Source organism: Canis lupus, chromosome 11, assembly GCF_003254725.2.
Source record: "Canis lupus dingo isolate Sandy chromosome 11, ASM325472v2, whole genome shotgun sequence".
NCBI lineage: Eukaryota > Metazoa > Chordata > Mammalia > Carnivora > Canidae > Canis > Canis lupus.
The window spans coordinates 47,524,125-47,546,059 of NC_064253.1; the positions used below are offsets into that span (position 1 = coordinate 47,524,125).

Consider the following 21,935-nt stretch of genomic DNA (forward strand, 5'->3'; position numbering starts at 1 on the left):
AGGAGAACCTGGGTAGCTCAGTTGGTTAAGTGTCTAACTCTTGATCTCTGCTCAGGCCTTGATCTCAAGCTCTTGATCTCAAAGTCCTGAGTTCAAGTTTCCCATTGGGCTCCACATTGGGTGTAGAACCTCCTTAAAACAACAACACACCAATATTAAAGTCTCTGAGAAGTTTCAGAGTACCAGTATCTGTATTTATTATCTATTGCTGCATATTTTTGTTACTTCAAAACTTAGCATTGAAAAACAATAAACGTAATATCTCCCACAGGTTCTCTGGATCAGAAATCTGGGAACAGTTTGGTTAACTGGTTCTGGATCAGTCCCTGGTGAGATTGTCACCTGAAGGCTTGACTGAAGCTGGAGGATCTGATTTCAAAATCGTTCATTCACTCATCTGGCAAATCTGTGCAGATCATTGGCATAAGGACTCAGTTGTTACATGGATCTCTCCACAGAGTTGCTTAAGTTTTCACAACATTATAGTTAAATTCTTTGAAAGCAAGCAATCTATAGAGTGAAGCAAGGAGGGAGCTACAATGTCTTTTATAAACTAATCTGGGAATTTACACATTTTTGTCATATGCTATTCATTAGAAGCCAGTGAACTCAGTACAATCCATTTTGATGAAAGCGAGTTTTAGCCCCACCTCTTAAAGGGAATAATAGAAAAGGATTATGGAGATTAGATAGATAGATGATAGATAGATAGATAGATAGATAGATAGATAGATAGATAGATTTACTGAGAGGAAAAACACATTAGTGGAGGGAGGGGCAGAGGGCTAGAGACTCTTAGCAGGCTCCACTCCCAGCATGGAGTCGCCTCTAGGGCTCCATTTCATGACCAATAGATCATGACTTGAGCCAAAATCGAGAGTCAGATGCTTAAACAACTGAGCCACCCAGGCACCTCTAGAACTCTATTTTAAAATGACATGGTTCTAAGAATTCCCTCTAGGTACTATTGACCTAACATAATTCTTTTTTTTTTTCACTTTTAAATTGTGTTTTACATTTTATTATTTTTATTTATTTATTTATTTATTTATTTATTTATTTATTTATTTATTATTGGAGTTCAATTTGCCAACATATAGCATAACACCCAGTGCTCATCCCATCAAGTGCCCCCCTCAGTGCCCGTCACCCAGTCACCCCCACCCCCTGCCCACCTCCCTTTTCACCACCCCTTGTTCGTTTCCCAGAGTTAGGAGTCTCTCATGTTCTGTCTCCCTTTCTGATATTTCCCGCTCATTTTTTTTCCTTCCCCCTTTATTCCCGTGAACTATTTTCTATATTCCCCAAATGAATTGGACCATATAATGTTTGCCCTTCTATGATTGACTTATTTCACTCAGCATAATACCTGCCAGTTCCATCCACGTGGAAGCAAATGGTGGGTATTTGTCGTTTCTAATGGCTGAGTAATATTCCATTGTATACATAGACCACAGCTTCTTTATCCATTCATCTTTCGATGGACACCGAGGCTCCTTCCACAGTTTGGCTATTGTGGACATTGCTGCTAGAAACATCGGGGTGCAGGTGTCCCGGCGTTTCACTGCATCTGTATCTTTGGGGTAAATCCCCAGCAGTGCAATTGCTGGGTCATAGGACAGATCTATTTTTAACTCTGAGGAACCTCCACACAGTTTTCCAGAGTGGCTGGACCAGTGCACATTCCCACCAACAGTGCAAAACGGTCCACTTTCTCCACATCCTCTCCAACATTTGTGGTTTCCTGCCTTGTTAATTTTCCCCATTCTCACTGGTGTGAGGTGGTATCTCATTGTGGTTTTGATTTGTATTTCCCTGATGGACAGTGATGTGGAGCATTTTCTCATGTGCTTGTTGGCCATGTCTATGTCTTCCTCTGTGAGATTTCTCTTCATGTCTTTTGCTCATTTCATGATTGGATTGTTTGTTTCTTTGCTGTTGAGTTTAATAAGTTCTTTATAGATCTTGGATACTAGCCCTTTATCTGATAGGTCATTTGCAAATATCTTCTCCCATTCTGTAGGTTGACTTTTAGTTTTGTTGACTGTTTCTTTTGCTGTGCAGAAGCTTTTATCTTGATGAAGTCCCAATTATTTTTGCTTTTGTTTTCCTTGCCTTCATAGCTGTATCTTATAAGAAGTTACTGTGGCCAAGTTCAAAAAGGGTGTTACCTGTGTTCTCCTCTAGGATTTTGATGGATTCTTGTCTCACATTTAGATCTTTCATCCATTTTGAGTTTATCCTTTGTGTGTGGTATAAGAGAATGGTCTAGTTTCATTCTTCTGCACATGGCTGTCCAATTTTCCCAGCACCATTTATTGAAGAGACTGTCCTTTTTCCATTGGATAGTCTTTCCTGCTTTGTCCAATATGAGTTGACCAGAGAGTTGATTCTCCATTCTGTTCTATTGATCTATGTGTCTGCTTTTGTGCCAGTACCACACTGTCTTGATGATCACAGCTTTTTAGTATAACCTGAAATCCGGCATTGTGATGCCCCCAGCTATGGTTTTCTTTTTTAATATTCCCCTGGCTATTTGGGGTCTTTTCTGATCCCACACAAATCTTAAAATAATTTGTTCCAACTCTCTGAAGAAAGTCCATGTTATTTTGATAGGGATTGCATTAAACGTGTAAATTGCCCTGGGTAGCATAGACATTTTCACAATATAAATTCTGCCAATCCATGAGCATGGAATATTTTTCCATCTCTTTGTGTCTTCCTCAATTTATTTCAGAAGTGTTCTATAGTTTTTAGGGTATAGATCCTTTACCTCTTTGGTTAGGTTTATTCTTAGGTCCCTTATGCTTTTGGGTGCAATTGTAAATGGGATTGATTCCTCAATTTCTCTTTCTTCAGTCTCATTGTTAGTGTATAGAAATGCCACCTATTTCTGGCATTGATTTTGTATCCTGCCTCACTATCGAATTGCTGTATGAGTTCTAGCAATCTTGGGGTGGAGGCTTTTTGGGTTTTCTATGTAGAGTATCATGTCATCTGCGAAGAGGGAGAGTCTGACTTCTTCTTTGCCAATTTGAATGCCTTTTATTTCTTTGTGTTGCCTGATTGTTGAGGCTAGGACTTCTAGTACTATGTTGAATAGTAGTGGTGAGAGTGGACATCCCTGTTGTGTTCCTGATCTTAGGGGAAAGGCTCCCAGTGTTTCCTCATTGAGAATATTTGCTGTGGTTTTTTGTAGATGGTTTTTAAGATGCTGAGGAATGTCCCCTCTATCCCTACACTCTGAAGAGTTTTGATCAGGAATGGATGCTGTATTTTGTCAAATGCTTTCTCTGCACCTATTGAGAGGATCATATGGTTCTTGTTTTTTCTCTTGCTGATATGATCAATCACATTGATTGCTTTACAAGTGTTGAACCAGCCTTGCATCCCAGGGATAAATCCCTCTTGGTCATGATGAATAATCTTCTTAATGTATTGTTGGATCCTATTGGCTAGTATCTTGTTAAGAAGTTTTGCATTCATATTCATCATGGATATTGGTCTATAATTCTCCTTTTTGGTGGGGTCTTTGTCTGGTTTTGGAATTAAGGTGATGCTGGCCTCATAGAATGAATTTGGAAGTATTCCATCTCTTTCTATCTTTCCAAACAGTTTTAGGAGAATAGGTATGGTTTCTTCTAAATGTTTGATAGAATTCCCCTGGGAAGCCATCTGGCCCTGGACTTTTGTGTCTTGGGAGGTTTTTTTTTTTTCTTCCAGTTTTATTGATATAATTAACATATAACATTGTAGAAGTTTAAGATGTACAACATAATGACCCTATATATATATATATATATATATATATATATATACTACCAAATTTTTACCACAATAAGTTAATATCCATCGCTTCACCTAGTTACAATTTTTCCCCTTGTCATAAGAACATTTAAGACCTACTCTCAGGATCCCTGGGTGGTGCAGCGGTTTAGCGCCTGCCTTTGGCCCAGGTCGCAATCCTGGAGACCCAGAATCAAATCCCACTTTGGGCTCCGGGAGACCCAGGATCGAATCCCACATTGGGCTCCCAGTGCATGGAGCCTGCTTCTCCCTCTGCCTATGTCTCTGCCTCTCTCTCTCTCTCTGTGACTATCATAAATAAATAAATAAAAATTTTAAAAAATTATTAAAAAAAAAGACCTACTCTCTTAGCAACTTTCAAATATACAATACAATATTGTTAACCAGAGTCATCATGTTGTACATCTCCAGGACTTAATTTATCTTAAAACTGGAAGTTTGTAGCTTTTGTTTGCCTTCACCAAATTCTCGCCCCACCCCCCACATCTGGCAACCACCAATCTGATCTGTTTCTATGAATTTGGGTTTCTTAAGATTCCATATGTAAGTGAGATCACACAGTATTTGTCTTTTTCTGTCTGACTCATCTCACTTAGCATAACACCCTCAAGGTCCATCCATGTTGTCACAAGTGGTAGGATTTCCTTGCTTTTGTGTGGCTGAATAATAGTCCATTGTATATGTATATATGTATACACACACACACACACACACACACACCATATTTTCTTTATCCATTCATCTGTTGCTGGACACTTAGGTAGTTTCCATACTTTGGCTATTGTGAATGATACTGCAATGAACATGGGAGTGCAGGTAGTCCTATTTTTAATGTTCTAAGGAACCTCTATACTATTTTCCATAGTGTCTGCACTAAATTACATTTCTGCTAATAGTGTACAAGGATTTAGATTTGGATCATCTTAAAGGACAGAGGTTTAGAAGCATTTCATTGTTGTAGTAATCCAAACCCATGCCCCTCATTTCTTCATCAAAATCCCACTTACGGCTCTTGCCTGTCAATGAATATTGATGGTGGGGATGGGAGGTATCGGTAAAGAGAAAGGGGTCTTCCTGAGGTGAATGGAATGTGGTGGAAGCAGCTGCTAAAATCCACATGCAGTCTTTACGTTCTGTCTCCCTTTCTGAACTCTGGGAAATGAACTAGGGGTGGTGGAAGGGGAGAAGGGCAGGGAAGGGGAGTGAATGGGTGACGGGCACTGGGGGTTATTCTGTATGTTAGTAAATTGAACACCAATAAAAAATAAATTAAAAAAAATAAAATCCACATGTACCTTCTCTACATAAAGCTCCCCCCCTGGATTTGGCCATAATGGACAATAGCTACTTTCAGCTGCAGGTGGTTCCACTGGAATCTGCTGGGTAAAGGGTTCTGAAGAGTTCCAGGAGGGGGAAAGTCATAAGGCCAGCTGGTCAGAGGAAAAGGATAATTGGGACAACAGTTGTCATTAAGAGAATTTCTCCCCAAAGCAGTGTTTTTATTCCACGTTTGCCAATCATCGTAGAGAAGACTCCAGAAACAGGATGAAGCAGGTCCCCACTCTTATAGATCCAACTACTGGACAGTTTGCATTTCTCATAGAGCTTAGTGGGGCCCAAGGTGGAAGTGGGGTCTGCCAAATCAGTGGTTCCCCCCAAACAATAAGTCTTGGAGAAGAATAAGCAATCATTCAGTGAATTCTGCTGGGGAGGCTTAGCTATTAAAGGTCCACTGTAACTACCAGGCAATTGGACGCCTTCCTGGAAAGACCAAGTTAAAGGTAAACTTCCCCAACTTTGAGTTTCACCTGAAAGAGACTTTGTCTCTGGGCGCCCCTTCAGCTTTAAGGAGACAGAGGAAGATGCTGTGTGTGCTTTCTTCGTTGTTCTTCTTGCCTCGGCTTCCAATTTAGTTTCTGGTTTTGGATGATCGTGCTCTCCTTTTGACTGGAAGAATATGAAGCATCCCTCGTGCCTCCAGAAGTTGGTGACCGGGAAGCCCCCATGGCCTCGGTAAGGAATCAGCTTCAGAGGCCCATCACAATTAGGGCAGCGTTTCCTCTGCTGCTTCTGCCGGGCTTTGTCACAGATGGCAGGTCTCAGGTACGTCTTGCGGCCCTCCTCGGGGGAGCAGTCGCGGCTCCACACCACCACACCCAGGCAGGACTTCTTGAGGACGCGGGAGTTGTGGTTGTTGGTGTTGCACATGGCCCAGCTGCTCAGATGCCGTTGTGCAGTCCTGTCCTCAGAGCTGTAGATGTGCTTCACATAAGAATCTGGCCATTCCTGGAACCAGTCGGTCTTTTTGACATTCCACAGGTTTCCGTCTATTCAACCTCTGGCAGAAGTGGTGGAGAATTTTCCTTTCAAAGGTGTTTCATACAGTGGGATCAATCCTCTCTAGAGTCGAGCAGCTTAGACCTGGAGACTGTATTCTGACATTGTTGCAGGGTGGGTAGGTGGGTGGGTGGGAGTTCTTCAAGTATTTTCTAAATTACTTTCATTTTAGGGACGCTTGGGTGGCTCAGTGGTTCAGAGTCTGCCTTTGGCTCAAGGCGTGATCCTGGGGTCCTGGTATTGAGTCCCACATCAGGTTCCCCGGCATGGAGCCTGCTTCTCCATCGGCCTTCTTTCTGTGTCTCTCATGAATAAATAAATAAAATTTTTCTCAGGTTTCAAGGTTTCCTTGATGCAGTTGTCCTTGAAGAGACTCGAGGTGAACTTGATGAGGCTTGCTTGGAGATTTGGGGCAAAGCAAAGTGCTGGAAAATAAAAATAAAAAAAAAATAGGGAGGAAGGGAGATGGAAAAACTAGAGAAAAAAGTGTTACTTAAATAATTTGGTCAGCTCACATTGCCTAGACCACAAGAGGCTGACGATCTCAGCGAACCTTTCTTTGTTTTAGAAAAATTATTTAGAGCATGTGCTGTCTCTTGCCTTCAGGAGAACCAAAGGCTGTAGTCTAGATCAAGTTATCTTACCTGGAAGGCCTGTCTTGGGAGGTTTTTGATGACTGCTTCAATTTCCTCCCAGATGTTTGGCACATTCATGTTTTCTATTTCTTCCTGTTCCAGTTTTGGTAGTTTGTGGTTTTCCAGAAATGCATCCATTTCTTCTAGATTGCCTAATTTATTGGTGTATATCTGCTCATAATAAGTTTTTAAAATTGTTTGTATTTCCTTGTGTTGGTGGTGATCTCTCCTTTCTCATTCATGATTTTATTAATTTGAGTCTTTTCTCTCCTTTTTAATAAGGCTGGCTAATGGTTTATCTATCTTATTAATTCTTTCAAAGAACCAACTCCTGGTTTTGTTAATCTGTTCCACAGTTCTTCTGGTCTCGATTTCATTGAGTTCTGCTCGAATCTTTATTAACTCTTCTTCTGCTGGGTGTAGGATCTATTTCCTGTTTTTTCTCCAGCTCCTTTAGGTGCAAGGTTAGATTTGTATTTGAGTTCTTTCCAGTTTTTGGAGGGATGCTTGTATTGCGATGTATTTCCCCCTCAGGACTGCTTTTGTTGTATCCCAAAGATTTTGAACGGTTGTATCTTCATTCTCATCAGTTTCCATGAATCTTTTTAGTTCTTCACTAATTTCCTGGTTTACCCTTTTATCTTTTAGCAGGATGGTCCTTAACATCCACGTGTTTGAAATCTTTCCAAACTTCTTCTTGTGATTTAGTTCTAATTTCAAAGCATCTGGTCTTAAAATATGCAGGGGACGATCCCAATCTTTTGGTTTAGGTTAAGACCTGATTTGTGACCCAGTAGGTGGTCTATTCTGGAGAAAGTTCCATGTGCACTTGAGAAGAATGTGTATTCAGTTGCATTTGGATATAAAGTTCTGTAAATATCTGTGAAATCCATCTGGTCCAGTGTATCATTGAAAGCTCTTGTTTCTTTGGAAATGTTGTGCTTAGAAAACCTGTCGATTGTGGAAAGCGCTACATTCAAGTCACCAAGTATAAGTGAATTATTATCTAAGTATGTCTTAAATTTGGTTATTAATTGATTGATATACTTGGCAGCTCCCACATTCAGGGCATAAATATTGATGATTTTTAGGTCCTTTTGTTGGATAGATCCTTTAAGTATGATATAGTGTCCCTCTTCATCTCTTACTACAGTCTTCGGGAGAAACTTTAGTTTATCTGATATAAGGATGGCTACCCCTGCTTTCTTTTGAGGACCATTTGAATGGTACATGGTTCTCCAATTTTTTATTTTCAGGCTGTAGGTGTCCTTATGTCTAAGATGAGTCTCTTGTAGACAGCAAATAGATGGGTCTTGCTTTTTTATCCAGTCTGAAACCCTGCGCCTTTTGATGGGGTCATTAAGCCTATTCACGTTCAGAGTTACTATTGAGAGATATGAGTTTAGTGTCATCATGATACCTATTCAGTCCCTGTTTTTGTGGATTGTTCCCTTGGACTTCCTCTTTCTATTACAGAATCCCCCTTAGTATTTCTTGCAGAGCTGGCTTGGTGGTCACATATTCTTTCAGTTTCTGCCTATCTTGGAAGCTCTTTGTCTCTCCTTCTATTCTGAATGAGAGCCTTGCTGGATAAAGTATTCTTGGCTGCATGTTCTTCTCATTTAGGACCCTGAATATATCCTGCCAGCCCTTTCTGGCCTGCCAGGTCTCCGTGCAGAGGTCTGCTGTTAATCTAATATTTCTCCCCATAAAAGTTAGAGATTTCTTGTCTCTTGCTGCTTTAAGGATCTTCTTTATCTTTGGAATTTGCAAGTGTCACTATTAAAAGTCGAAGTGTTGAGTGGTTTTTATTGATTTTGGGGGGGGGGGGATCTATTTCCTGGATCTGAATGCCTGTTTCCCTCCCCAAATTAGGGAAGTTCTCAGCTATGATTTTTTTCAAATACATATTCTGGACCTCTGTCCCTTTCGGCACCCTTGGAAACCCCAATTAAACATAGATTTTTCCTTCTGAGGCTGTCATTTATTTCCCTTAACCTATCCTCCTGATCTTTTAATTGTTTTTCTCTTTTTTCTTGTTTCCCTCCTTGCTATCAACTTGTCTTCTATGTCACTCACTTGTTCTTCCACCTGGTTAACCCTTGTCATTAGGACCTCTAGTTTGGATTGCATCTCATTTCATTGATTTTTAATTTCAGCCTGATTAGATCTAAATTCTGCAGTCTTGAAGTCTCTTGAATCCTTTATGCTTTTTTCTAGAGCCACCAGTAGCTGTATAATAGTGCTTCTGAATTGGCTTTCTGACATTGAATTGTAATCCAAATTTTGTAACTCTGTGGGAGAGAGGACTGTTTTTTTTTTTTTTTTTTTTTTTTTCTTTTTTATTTTATTTTATTTTTTTTTTATTGGTGTTCAATTTACTAACATACAGAATAACACCCAGTGCCCATCACCCATTCACTCCCACCCCCCGCCCTCCTCCCCTTCTACCACCCCTAGTTCGTTTCCCAGAGTTAGCAGTCTTTACGTTCTGTCTCCCTTTCTGATATTTCCCACACATTTCTTCTCCCTTCCCTTATTTTCCCTTTCACTATTATTTATATTCCCCAAATGAATGAGAACATATAATGTTTGTCCTTCTCCGACTGACTTACTTCACTCAGCATAATACCCTCCAGTTCCATCCACGTTGAAGCAAATGGTGGGTATTTGTCATTTCTAATAGCTGAGTAATATTCCATTGTATACATAAACCACATCTTCTTTATCCATTCATCTTTCAATGGACACCGAGGCTCCTTCCACAGTTTGGCTATAGTGGCCATTGCTGCTAGAAACATCGGGGTGCAGGTGTCCCGGCGTTTCATTGCATTTGTATCTTTGGGGTAAATCCACAACAGTGCAATTGCTGGGTCGTAGGGCAGGTATATTTTTAACTGTTTGAGGAACCTCCACACAGTTTTCCAGAGTGGCTGCACCAGTTCACATTCCCACCAACAGTGTAAGAGGGTTCCCTTTTCTCCGCATCCTCTCCAACATTTGTTGTTTCCTGCCTTGTTAATTTTCCCCATTCTCACTGGTGTGAGGTGGTATCTCATTGTAGTTTTGATTTGTATTTCCCTGATGGCAAGTGATGCAGAGCATTTTCTCATATGCATGTTGGCCATGTCTATGTCTTCCTCTGTGAGATTTCTGTTCATGTCTTTTGCCCATTTCATGATTGGATTGTTTGTTTCTTTGGTGTTGAGTTTAATAAGTTCTTTATAGATCTTGGAAACTAGCCCTTTATCTGATATGTCATTTGCAAATATCTTCTCCCATTCTGTAGGTTGTCTTTGAGTTTTGTTGACTGTATCCTTTGCTGTGCAAAAGCTTCTTATCTTGATGAAGTCCCAATAGTTCATTTTTGCTTTTGTTTCTTTTGCCTTTGTGGATGTATCTTGCAAGAAGTTACTATGGCCGAGTTCAAAAAGGGTGTTGCCTGTGTTCTTCTCTAGGATTTTGATGGAATCTTGTCTCACATTTAGATCTTTCATCCATTTTGAGTTTATCTTTGTGTATGGTGAAAGAGAGTGGTCTAGTTTCATTCTTCTGCATGTGGATGTCCAATTTTCCCAGCACCATTTATTGAAGAGACTGTCTTTCTTCCAATGGATAGTCTTTCCTCCTTTATCGAATATTAGTTGCCCATAAAGTTCAGGGTCCACTTCTGGATTCTCTATTCTGTTCCACTGATCTATGTGTCTGTTTTTGTGCCAGTACCACACTGTCTTGATGACCACAGCTTTGTAGTACAACCTGAAATCTGGCATTGTGATGCCCCCAGATATGGTTTTCTTTTTTAAAATTCCCCTGGCTATTCGGGGTCTTTTCTGATTCCACACAAATCTTAAAATAATTTGTTCTAACTCTCTGAAGAAAGTCCATGGTATTTTGATAGGGATTGCATTAAACGTGTATATTGCCCTGGGTAACATTGACATTTTCACAATATTAATTCTGCCAATCCATGAGCATGGAATATTTTTCCATCTCTTTGTGTCTTCCTCAATTTCTTTCAGAAGTGTTCTATAGTTTTGAGGGTATAGATCCTTTACATCTTTGGTGAGGTTTATTCCTAGGTATCTTATGCTTTTGGGTGCAATTGTAAATGGGATTGACTCCTTAATTTCTCTTTCTTCAGTCTCATTGTTAGTGTATAGAAATGCCACTGACTTCTGGGCATTGATTTTGTATCCTGCCACGCTACCGAATTGCTGTATGAGTTCTAGCAATCTTGGGGTGGAGACTTTTGGGTTTTCTATGTAGAGTATCATGTCATCGGCGAAGAGAGAGAGTTTGACTTCTTCTTTGCCAATTTGAATGCCTTTAATGTCTTTTTGTTGTCTGATTGCTGAGGCTAGGACTTCCAGTACTATGTTGAATAGCAGTGGTGAGAGTGGACATCCCTGTCTTGTTCCTGATCTTAGGGGAAAGGCTCCCAGTGCTTCCCCATTGAGAATGATATTTGCTGTGGGCTTTTCATAGATGGCTTTTAAGATGTCGAGGAATGTTCCCTCTATCCCTACACTCTGAAGAGTTTTAATCAGGAATGGATGCTGTATTTTGTCAAATGCTTTCTCTGCATCCAATGAGAGGATCATATGGTTCTTGGTTTTTCTCTTGCTGATATGATGAATCACATTGATTGTTTTACGGGTGTTGAACCAGCCTTGTGTCCCAGGGATAAATCCTACTTGGTCATGGTGAATAATTTTCTTAATGTACTGTTGGATCCTATTGGCCAGTATCTTGTTGAGAATTTTTGCATCCATGTTCATCAGGGATATTGGTCTGTAATTCTCCTTTTTGGCGGGGTCTTTGTCTGGCTTTGGAATTAAGGTGATGCTGGCTTCATAGAACGAATTTGGAAGTACTCCATCTCTTTCTATCTTTCCAAACAGCTTTAGGAGAATAGGTATGATTTCTTCTTTAAACGTTTGATAAAATTCTCCTGGGAAGCCATCTGGCCCTGGACTCTTGTGTCTTGGGAGGTTTTTGATGACTGCTTCAATTTCCTCCCTGGTTATTGGCCTGTTCAGGTTTTCTATTTCTTCCTGTTCCAGTTTTGGTAGTTTGTGGCTTTCCAGGAATGCGTCCATTTCTTCTAGATTGCCTAATTTATTGGCGTATAGCTGTTCATAATTTGTTTTTAAAATCGTTTGTATTTCCTTGGTGTTGGTAGTGATCTCTCCTTTCTCATTCATGATTTTATTAATTTGAGTCTTCTCTCTCTTCTTTTTAATAAGGCTGGCTAATGGTTTATCTATCTTATTAATTCTTTCAAAGAACCAACTCCTGGTTCTGTTTATCTGTTCCACAGTTCTTCTGGTCTCGATTTCGTTGAGTTCTGCTCGAATCTTTATTAACTCCCTTCTTCTCTTGGGTGTAGGATCTATTTGCTGTTTTTTCTCTAGCTCCTTTATGTGTAAGGTTAGCTTTTGTATTTGAGTTCTTTCCAGTTTTTGAATGGATGCTTGTATTGCGATGTATTTCCCCCTTAGGACTGCTTTTGCTGCATCCCAAAGATTTTGAACGGTTGTATCTTCATTCTCATTAGTTTCCATGAATCTTTTTAATTCTTCCTTAATTTCCTGGTTGACCCTTTTATCTTTTAGCAGGATGGTCCTTAACCTCCATGTGTTTGAGGTCCTTCCAAACTTCTTGTTGTGATTTAGTTCTAATTTCAAGGCATTATGGTCCGAGAATATGCAGGGGACAATCCCAATCTTTTGGTATCGGTTCAGACCCGATTTGTGACCCAATATGTGGTCTATTCTGGAGAAAGTTCCATGTGCGCTTGAGAAGAATGTGTATTCAGTTGAGTTTGGATGTAAAGTTCTGTAGATATCTGTGAAATCCATCTGGTCCAGTGTATCATTTAAAGCTCTCGTTTCATTGGAGATGTTTTGCTTAGAAGACCTATCGAGTATAGAAAGAGCTAGATTGAAGTCACCAAGTATAAGTGTATTATTATCTAAGTATTTCTTCACTTTGGTTAATAATTGATTTATATATTTGGCAGCTCCCACATTCGGAGCATATATATTGAGGATTGTTAAGTCCTCTTGTTGAATAGATCCTTTAAGTATGATATAGTGTCCCTCTTCATCTCTCACTACAGTCTTTGGGGTAAATTTTAGTTTATCTGATATAAGGATGGCTACCCCTGCTTTCTTTTGAGGACCATTCGAATGGTAAATGGTTCTCCAACCTTTTATTTTCAGGCTGTAGGTGTCCTTCTGTCTAAAATGAGTCTCTTGTAGACAGCAAATAGATGGGTCCTGCTTTTTTATCCAGTCTGAAACCCTGCGCCTTTTGATGGGGTCATTAAGCCCGTTCACATTCAGAGTTACTATTGAGAGATATGAGTTTAGTGTCATCATGATATCTATTCAGTCTTTGTTTTTGTGGACTGTTCCACTGAACTTCTTCTTAAAGGGGAATTTTAAGAGGCCCCCTTAAAATTTCTTGCAGAGCTGGTTTGGAGGTCACATATTCTTTTAGTTGCTGCCTGTCTTGGAAGCTCTTTATCTCTCCTTCCATTTTGAATGAGAGCCTTGCTGGATAAAGTATTCTTGGTCGCATGTTCTTCTCATTTAGGACCCTGAATATATCCTGCCAGCCCTTTCTGGCCTGCCAGGTCTCTGTGGAGAGGTCTGCTGTTACCCTAATACTCCTCCCCATAAAAGTCAGGGATTTCTTGTCTCTTGCTGCTTTAAGGATCTTCTCCTTATCTTTGGAATTTGCAAGCTTCACAATTAAATGTCGAGGTGTTGAACGGTTTTTATTGATTTTAGGGGGGGATCTCTCTATTTCCTGGATCTGAATGCCTGTTTCCCTTCCCAGATTAGGAAAGTTTTCAGCTAGAATTTGTTCAAATACATATTCTGGCCCTCTGTCCCTTTCGGCGCCCTCGGGAACCCCAATTAAACGTAGGTTTTTCTTCCTCAGGCTGTCGTTTATTTCCCTTAATCTATCTTCATGGTCTTTTAATTGTTTGTCTCTTTTTTCCTCAGTTTCCCTCTTTGCTATCAACTTGTCTTCTAGGTCACTCACTCGTTCTTCCACTCGTTAACCCTCGTCGTTAGGACTTCTAGTTTGGATTGCATCTCATTCAATTGATTTTTAATTTCTGCCTGATTAGCTCTAAATTCTGCAGTCATGAAGTCTCTTGAGTCCTTTATACTTTTTTCTAGAGCCACCAGTAGCTGTATAATAGTGCTTCTGAATTGGCTTTCTGACATTGAATTGTAATCCAGATTTTGTAACTCTGTGGGAGAGAGGACTGTTTCTGATTCTTTCTTTTGAGGTGAGGTTTTCCTTCTAGTCATTTTGCTCAGTGCAGAGTGGCCAAAAGCAAGTTGTATTGGGAAAAAGAGAAAAAGAGAGGAGAGAAAGAAGGAAAGAAAAGAGAAAGAGAAAAAAAAAGGGAAGAAAAAGAAAAAAAAAACGAAAAAAAAAAAAAAGAAGAAAAAGAGAAAGAAAAAGAAAGGAGAAAAAAAAGGGGGTGGGGGAAGGAAACAAATCAAAAAGCAAAACAAAACAAAAACAAAAACAAAAACAAAAACAAACAAACAAAAAAAGAACCACCGGGGAGTATCTTCTGATTCTGTGTACTTTAAGTCCCTTGGCTTCTCCTGGAAGTTGTCCGTCTAGCTGGTGTTCTGGGGGAGGGGCCTGTTGTGCTGATTTTCAGGTGTTAGCACTTGGGGGAGCTGCTGTGCCCCTGCCTGGTTCAGGGCTCGGTGGGGGTTGTTTACCCCGTGAGGCCGCAGGAGGAACAGCCCCAGTGGCGGGGCAGCTCTGGAAACCTGGATTCAGCTCCGGCAGGAACTCCGTCTGCAGGGCCTGGAGGCTCCGGGGCGGGGCCGCTGATCTGCTCAGCTGGGGCAGGAGCGTCCTCGCTGTCCTGGGCCCTCCCGGCCTCTGCCTGTCCCGGGGGAGGCGGGATCCTGGGCTGTGTCCCGGCGCCCTGTGCTCCGGAGCCTGCGCTGTTGGATTCGCGCTCCCGGGCCGCGCAACCCCCTCCGCGGAGCCGCCGCCCGAGCCCCTCCGAGCTGCTCCTGGAACCGCGCAGCCCCCTCCGCACGGAGCCTCTTCCTCTGCCCGAGCCCCTCCGAGCTGCTCCCGCCCCGCAGCCCCCTCCGGGGAGCCTCCTCCTCCGCCCGAGCCCCTCTGAGCTGCTCCCGGGGCCGCGCAGCCCCCTCCGCGGAGCCGCCGCCCGAGCCCCTCCGAGCTGCTCCGGGTCCCGCCGGGTCCCGCCGAGCGCTGCAGCCCTTAGGGAGCTCGGCGCACTCTCCTGGGCGCGCAGTTGCTGTTACTGTCCCCGGGAGCCCGAGGGCATCCCCGCCCTCCTGGGTCCTGCTCCAACTCCCTGGAGCCCCTTTCCGCCCGGGAAGGTCGGTGCAGCTCCTGCGTCTCCGGGACGGGGCTCTCCTGTCTTGGGGACACTCGCCCCGGCCTCAGCCCGGCTCCTCGCGGGGCCCCTCCCCCTTGGAGACCTTTGTTCCTTTATTTCTTTTTCCCCGTCTTCCTACCTTGATAGAAGCGCGAACTCTTCTCACTGTCGCATTCCAGCTGGTCTCTCTTTAAATCTCAGGCCGAATTCATAGATTTTCAGGATAATTTGAAGGTTTTCTAGGTAGTTTGGTGGAGACAGGTGATTTGGGGACCCTACTCTTCCGCCATCTTGCTCCTCCCTCCGAGAGGACTGTTTTGGATTCTTTCTTTTGAGGTGAATTTTTCCTTCTAGTCATTTTGCTCAGGGCAGAGTGGCCAAAAACAAGTTGTACTGGGAAAAGGAGAAAAAGAAGAGAAAATATAAAAGAAAAAAAAAAAAAAAAAGAGAGAGAGAGAAAAGAAAAAAAAGGACGGGGGGGGAGGGGAGCAAATAAAAAAAAAAAAAAAACAAGGGGGAGAATTGTCTGACTCTATATACTGTAAATCCCTCGACTTCCCCTGGAACTTTCCAGTGCTGCTTGGTCAATAATTTGTTTTTCCCCTGTCCTTCTAACTGGTCTTCTGGGGGAGGGGCCTGCTGTGCTGATTCTCAGTTGTGAGCACTTGGGGGAGCTGCTCAGCCCCTGCCTGGTGCAGGGCTCAGTGGGAGTTGCTTATCCTGTTTATCCTGTGAGGCCACTGTGAGGCTCAATGGGGTTATTTATCCTGTGAGGCCCCAGGAGGAACAGCAAAAGTGGGTGGCCAGCTCTCCAGCCCTGGAGTCAGCTCCCGCAGTAACTACCGCAGCTCGCAGGGGCCTGGATGCTCCGGGGGCGGGGGCGATCTGCACAGCTCCGGGCCGCCCAGCGGCAGGAGCGGTCCTGGGTCCCGGCCTCTGCCTGTCCCAGGGGGAGCACGGGATCCTTGGCTGTGTCCCCCGCGCCCTGAGCTTCGGGCCTGCGCTGCTGGAATCGGACTCCCGGGCCACGCAGCCCCCTCCGCTCGGAGCTGCCGCCGGAGCCCCCTAGAGCAGCTCCCGGGTCCAGCCCTGCGCGGGCTGCAGCCCTTTAGGGAGCTCGGCTGCGGGGTGTGGGGCGCTCTCCCCAGGCTCAGGTGTCTGTTAGTGCCCCCCAGGAGCCTGAGGGCATCCCCGCCCTCCTGGGTCCTGCTCCACCTCCCCGCGAGCCCCTTTCCTCCCGGGAAGGTTGGTGCAGCTCCTGCTCCTCCGGGACGGGGCTCTCCTGTCCTGGGGACACTCGCCCCGGCCTCAGCCCGGCTCCTCGCGGGGCCCCTCCCCCTTGGATGCCTTTTGTTTCTTTATTCCTCCCACCTCCCAGTCTTCCTACCTTGATAGAAGCATGAACTCTTCTCTCTGTAGCATTCCAGCTGTTCTCTTTAAATCTCAGGCTGAATTCCTAGGTTTTCAGGATGATTTGAAGGTTATCTAGATAATTTGGTGGGGACAGGTGACTTGGGGACCCTACTCTTCCGCCATCTTGCCTCCTCCCCCACTCTTCTATTTGGTTTAATTAAAAGAAATAAATGAGGAAATTGGTCATGAGAAAATAAAGAGACTGAATATTTCTAAGTTATTTAAGCAGTTTGATTATTTGTTTTTAAATACTTCTTGCAATTATGTTTGTACTTCACTTGCTTCTACTAATTTGTAAGCATTATCATGATCTGAATTATCCATCATGATTTTGAACTATACAAATGGGCATAAAAAGACACATTTTGGGGGCCACTTTCTAACTACAATTTGGCATATATTGTTAATATTTTTAAGTTTTAAATGGTATTATTAAGAACACTGACTAGGGCCATTATTCTGGAATGTGATGGCATTATAGGAGGAGGAAATAAATAGTTATTATAGCAGAGTGATTTTGTTTTCTCATAAGCTATTAGATTAGCAAAATGTGATATTTGTTGATAAAATACACTCCTTACTGCAAGGCCAAGGAATACCCAGATTAACAGAATCCTAAAGATCCCTTTCTCCTGTCTGTTACCTAGAATGTATAGCCTGAAGAGTTTCCTTGAAGACTTTATATGTCTACTTCCTGGTGGGGAAGTGCTTAGGAACTTAAATAAATGTCCCTGTCTTGAATAATGAGTTTCAAGCAGCTTGAGTTCCTCATATCTCTCTCTCTCTACAATGTACATATTGACAAAGTCATAGTCACTTGAGATCCAGGATCATTAGGAGATTTTTAATATCTGCTATCATCAGAGGATAATAACTAGAAAAACAGCAAGATGTATCACACAAACATAAACACACACAAACACAGGATGCACTCACAGGAATATAGGGAAAAAATAAAACACAGCTTCACATTCTCTGTTTTTTAGAGAAGACAGAACATAAGAAAACCAATTATTAGACTTTAACTATCCTGAGATTTCAGTTGCTTTCTTTATCTACTGTTTTCTTCCTTACTCAGGTTTTAGCTATTCTGTGCCCCATGTAGCCCCATCACCAAGAACTATACCTCTGGGAAATGACAATTTTCCACAAGAGCAATTTTTATGTCCAAAAGACGAGGGGAATATGAGAAGAATGGCTGTTGCTGTTAAAGTATGTCCTCAGGATTATAAACTGCATTATGCAGTCATGAACTTCAGTATTAATGTCATTTAACCTTTGGCAATATTAGTCTAGAGAGGATCTTGTGAAGGATGGTACATTAACTTTTAGAAGTGATGGGCTGTGATATTCCTGCTGTGATACTGAATGGCAAAGGCTGAACTTCAGCACAGCCTTCTAAAGACATAAGATATTTTCTCTCCACAGGGCAAAGCTTACATACAAGAGGGCAGAGCTGTGAATTCAGATAGTTCGACCTGTCTTTTGAACAGTAGGACATAATGGTGCCATTTTAAAATGGATTCTATAAAATATCCCACTTTCCTGGTTACTGGCCACCATATTTTTAACTCTTTCATCAATCAATTTTTTTATGAACCTGAGAACCCACAGTGTTTATATAAAATAAATATTATTACTGAAAAATTCTAGACATTTCCAAACTATTTAGAAAAAAAAAACACTAAGCAAACAGTTGAAACATAATGAGATTAAAGCTTTAGTAACAGTTTATACAAATTACTGAGAGAATAGAAAAAATAATTATGTGGTTGGACCAAGGGGTGAAGAAAGCATTTCTTCTAGGGAGATTAATGACCAAACTGACCGGTAAGGCAAAGAACAAGGCAATGAATATGGACCCAGGTCAGATCAAAATTAAATTACTGCTCTTCTATTTTCTGAATGACTTTTGACCTATTATTTAACCTCATGGAATTTCAGTCAACTCAGACTTCTAACAAATACTCCATTTCTTCGTTTTTATGTCCTGGCAGCAACTTAAAACAGAAATTCTATGTAATTCCAAGAACTGTAAAGTATGTGTCCTAAAATTTCTCTGCATATAATCTTTTTGTCTACATGACCTATAACTTAGGGCAGACTGTCAGCACCTCACATCTGAGTTAGCACAGATTTCTAACCAGGCAGTTTGATAAAAGCCCTCCTTCTGCCATGTAACATTCTCCACCACGTCTTTCACATGATTTTTCTGAGAAATCTGTCTCATTATATAAATTTTGCATAGAAACTATGAATGACTACTAGGTTTTTTTTCATGATTAAGTCAATACTAACATAGCAAACACAACCATTCCTACTTGATCCTAGTTTTACTTTTTCTCTCTTTTTAAAAGATTTAATAGCTATTATGGTTTAGTTTACTTTATACTTGTATATCTGCCTTATTAATTATACGTTAGTCTTCTATTTTTGAAGGCATAATTAAAAAATAAAACACGGCATATATATATAATATACAATTTAATGAATTTGGACATATGCATACACTTGTGGTAACCATCACCACCCTCATCAAAGTAATAAACATATCCATCATCTCCAAAAGTTGCCTTGTGTCACTTTCCCTCCTCCTTTCAACCACTTCTTTAAACCATCTGCTACAAACATTCCTCACTGTACCAGCCATAATAATAAATTATACTACCATTTATTGTTTTCTCTATGTCAAGTACTCTACTAAATATTTTACCAATTTTTCATTCTTAAAAGGAGTTTTAGGTTAGTGAATATATTTATTCTAATTCCACTGATGAAACCAAAGTGTATCCTTAGCTGTACATCACTGTAAATACACTGATTTGAGGTCCTTTGAATGTCCTCATTTCCACATCCATATAAATTTCATGTGCTCTTCTTGATAAGTATTTACTCAATTCTACAAATATAAACACTTCATAATTGGGCTCAAGTGCCTTCTCTTCCAAAGAGGTTTTCTTTATTCCCTGATTGTGTCCACATTGAGATCTATGCAGATATCTATTGCAGGCTCCTTCATCAGCATGTAATTATCCTGAGGGTAGGGGTGCTAAAGCTTTATCTCTTTATTACATGGAAAAATATCTCTAAATATTTGCTGAATTAATTTAGTAAATGATTATAAAACTTTTATAGAATCATGTTAATTCGTCTGTCCCACATACTTCTTAACCATCTTCTCATGTGTTCTCCAACACCCTATTCAGTCCCTTTTCCATACATATGACTAGATGATCCTTATAAAGCATAAGTCAAATTAAATTTATATTTTTCTCTTGCTCAAAAATTTGCTATGGTTTACTGTTACATTTATAAAAAAAAAAAATCTACTCAGTCCTTCAAGAGTTCAAACATGCAGCCTCTACCACTCCCTGACCTACTCTTCCCAACTTTTACTCACCTATCTTGAAGACATTCCATTATCCTCAAGACATCCTATTCTCTCTCTGTTCTCTGAACATGCCAAAGTTATCGTTTTTCTGACAACTGCAAAATAAGTTGTAATGTGAGTACGAGATTATCCTTGAAGAATAACTGGAATAGGACAAGTGAGGATAACACACATGGAACATATTAAAAGTGTGCAAATATAATGGTTAGAATTTAATCACCTATTGATACGGAGAAGGGAGTATTAATATCAATGATTTGTTTGCCTTGAATGACTAAATTAATAGCATTAATACTGAGTCTTACAGAATTTCAAGAAAAGAAGCATATTTAAGGGCTAGAGTTTCAGGGAGGATACTATTTTAGAACTATTGTGTTCCAAGTGTCTATGAAGCATCCTATTAAAGATAGACAATCTGGACTTGGCTACAGTTTCCTGGAACTAAGAAGATATGGTAAAAGGGAAATGTATCTGAAGCATTTGAAATGGATGTGATTATCCAAAATATTTTTAAAATAAGAACGAAGTTAACAGTAGACATGGGAGAAGTAATAGGAACAACAGAATGAGTGAGAGGTCCCTTTTGAGATATCTTCTGCAATGGTGATCATTCACTCCAAAAGGCAAGTACAAGCAGTGTTCAGAATGGGCAAGAGATAGAGATCAGGACAGATGCTGCCTATGAATGAATGCACACTACTGCTCCTTTGTGCCCAACTCTATGATTTTAAGTCTCAAAGAACAAAGGATCCTGGAATACAGGCAGGATATTGGAGAGCCACTTCTCTCCATCTACTATGCAGGATCCTGTCTCCTTTCTCAATGTAATTTCATAAACACTTGAAAATTTTCCACATGCCAACCGTAGAACTACATAGTCATCTTTTGCCTTTGTGTAGGCATAGCTCTTATGGCTCCAATGTTCTTTCTCTGTGATAGTTGATTTTTACCATGTATTTTCCAAGTGCCATTGAACTCAAAAATATTTTGGCCCTGGGCAAATGTGTATAATATTGGGCATCTGCATATAGCCTCTCTTGAAGAAGCCACAGTTTGTAAAATGTTACCAATGAATTTTACTGTATTATTGTACAATTAGGGATGGGGATGACAGGATATATACAATATATATACAATCATGTGTGGGGTGTTTTTTTTGGCAAAGGATAAATTTAAAAGAGGTTAACAATTACTAGTACTATAAAATGCACAGGAAGCTCTAGCTTTGTGAGGTTTAAAAAATAAAAAATAAAGATCATCTTGAGAAGAAATATATTCTTTTACTTCTGTGTGTTCAAATGTAATCCTCACTGCTTATGAACAACTTTTGCCAAAAAATAAAAAAATAAAATATCCATTGTCATTCCTAGCAATTGTTACAAATATGGTTTTAAGGTTTCTAAATTCAAGTTGAAAAAAAATGAAAAATACTTTTATTAAAAAAGACAAAAATATTTTCAAGTAATTATTTGAAATAAAAGTAAAAATATGTATTATCTGGACAGTATCTGTAGTCCATTACAGAAGTGAAAGCCCAACTTGCTAAACTGCCTTGAATTATTTGAGAGGTTAATATTATTAACTAATTAATATTAACACTATCCTTGGGACCAAAGCTGATGTGCAATAGCTTAATTTGTGACTAACTGGTTCTATACCTTGAGAATAGTTGAACATTTAAAGGGACCAACCAATGCCTTCAGTAGGTAGTGTCTTTAAAGAGTTTCCTGGGACTCAGGGTTCTAAGGGTACAGGAATATCCTGTCACTCATCCTTTGAATGCCACAGAAGATGAAAAGCCAATGTTGACAATACAGATATCATTTAATTTTAAGTCATGCTTTCTTTAACAGATATTATATCTGATCTGTAATGAACCCAGCATTTTAGACTGAGTGGAATTGGACCTAGAGACGAAATTTCAAGCAAATATTTTGGATCATTTGCAGAA

The 21,935-nt window shown here is 40.7% G+C and overlaps 1 protein-coding gene across 1 annotated transcript in view; it reads right to left on the reverse strand.

Moving 5' to 3' along the window:
- Window positions 1–4,725: 4,725 nt before the first annotated feature.
- The window catches only part of LOC112649712 (chorion-specific transcription factor GCMa-like), a 77,098-nt gene continuing 59,888 nt past the window's right edge, over window positions 4,726–21,935 (reverse strand). Inside the window, 4 exon segments of the mRNA XM_049115947.1 lie at window positions 4,726–4,910; window positions 5,063–5,221; window positions 5,224–5,331; window positions 5,334–6,134. Of these exon segments, the coding sequence (XP_048971904.1) occupies window positions 4,726–4,910; window positions 5,063–5,221; window positions 5,224–5,331; window positions 5,334–6,134 (1,253 nt within the window).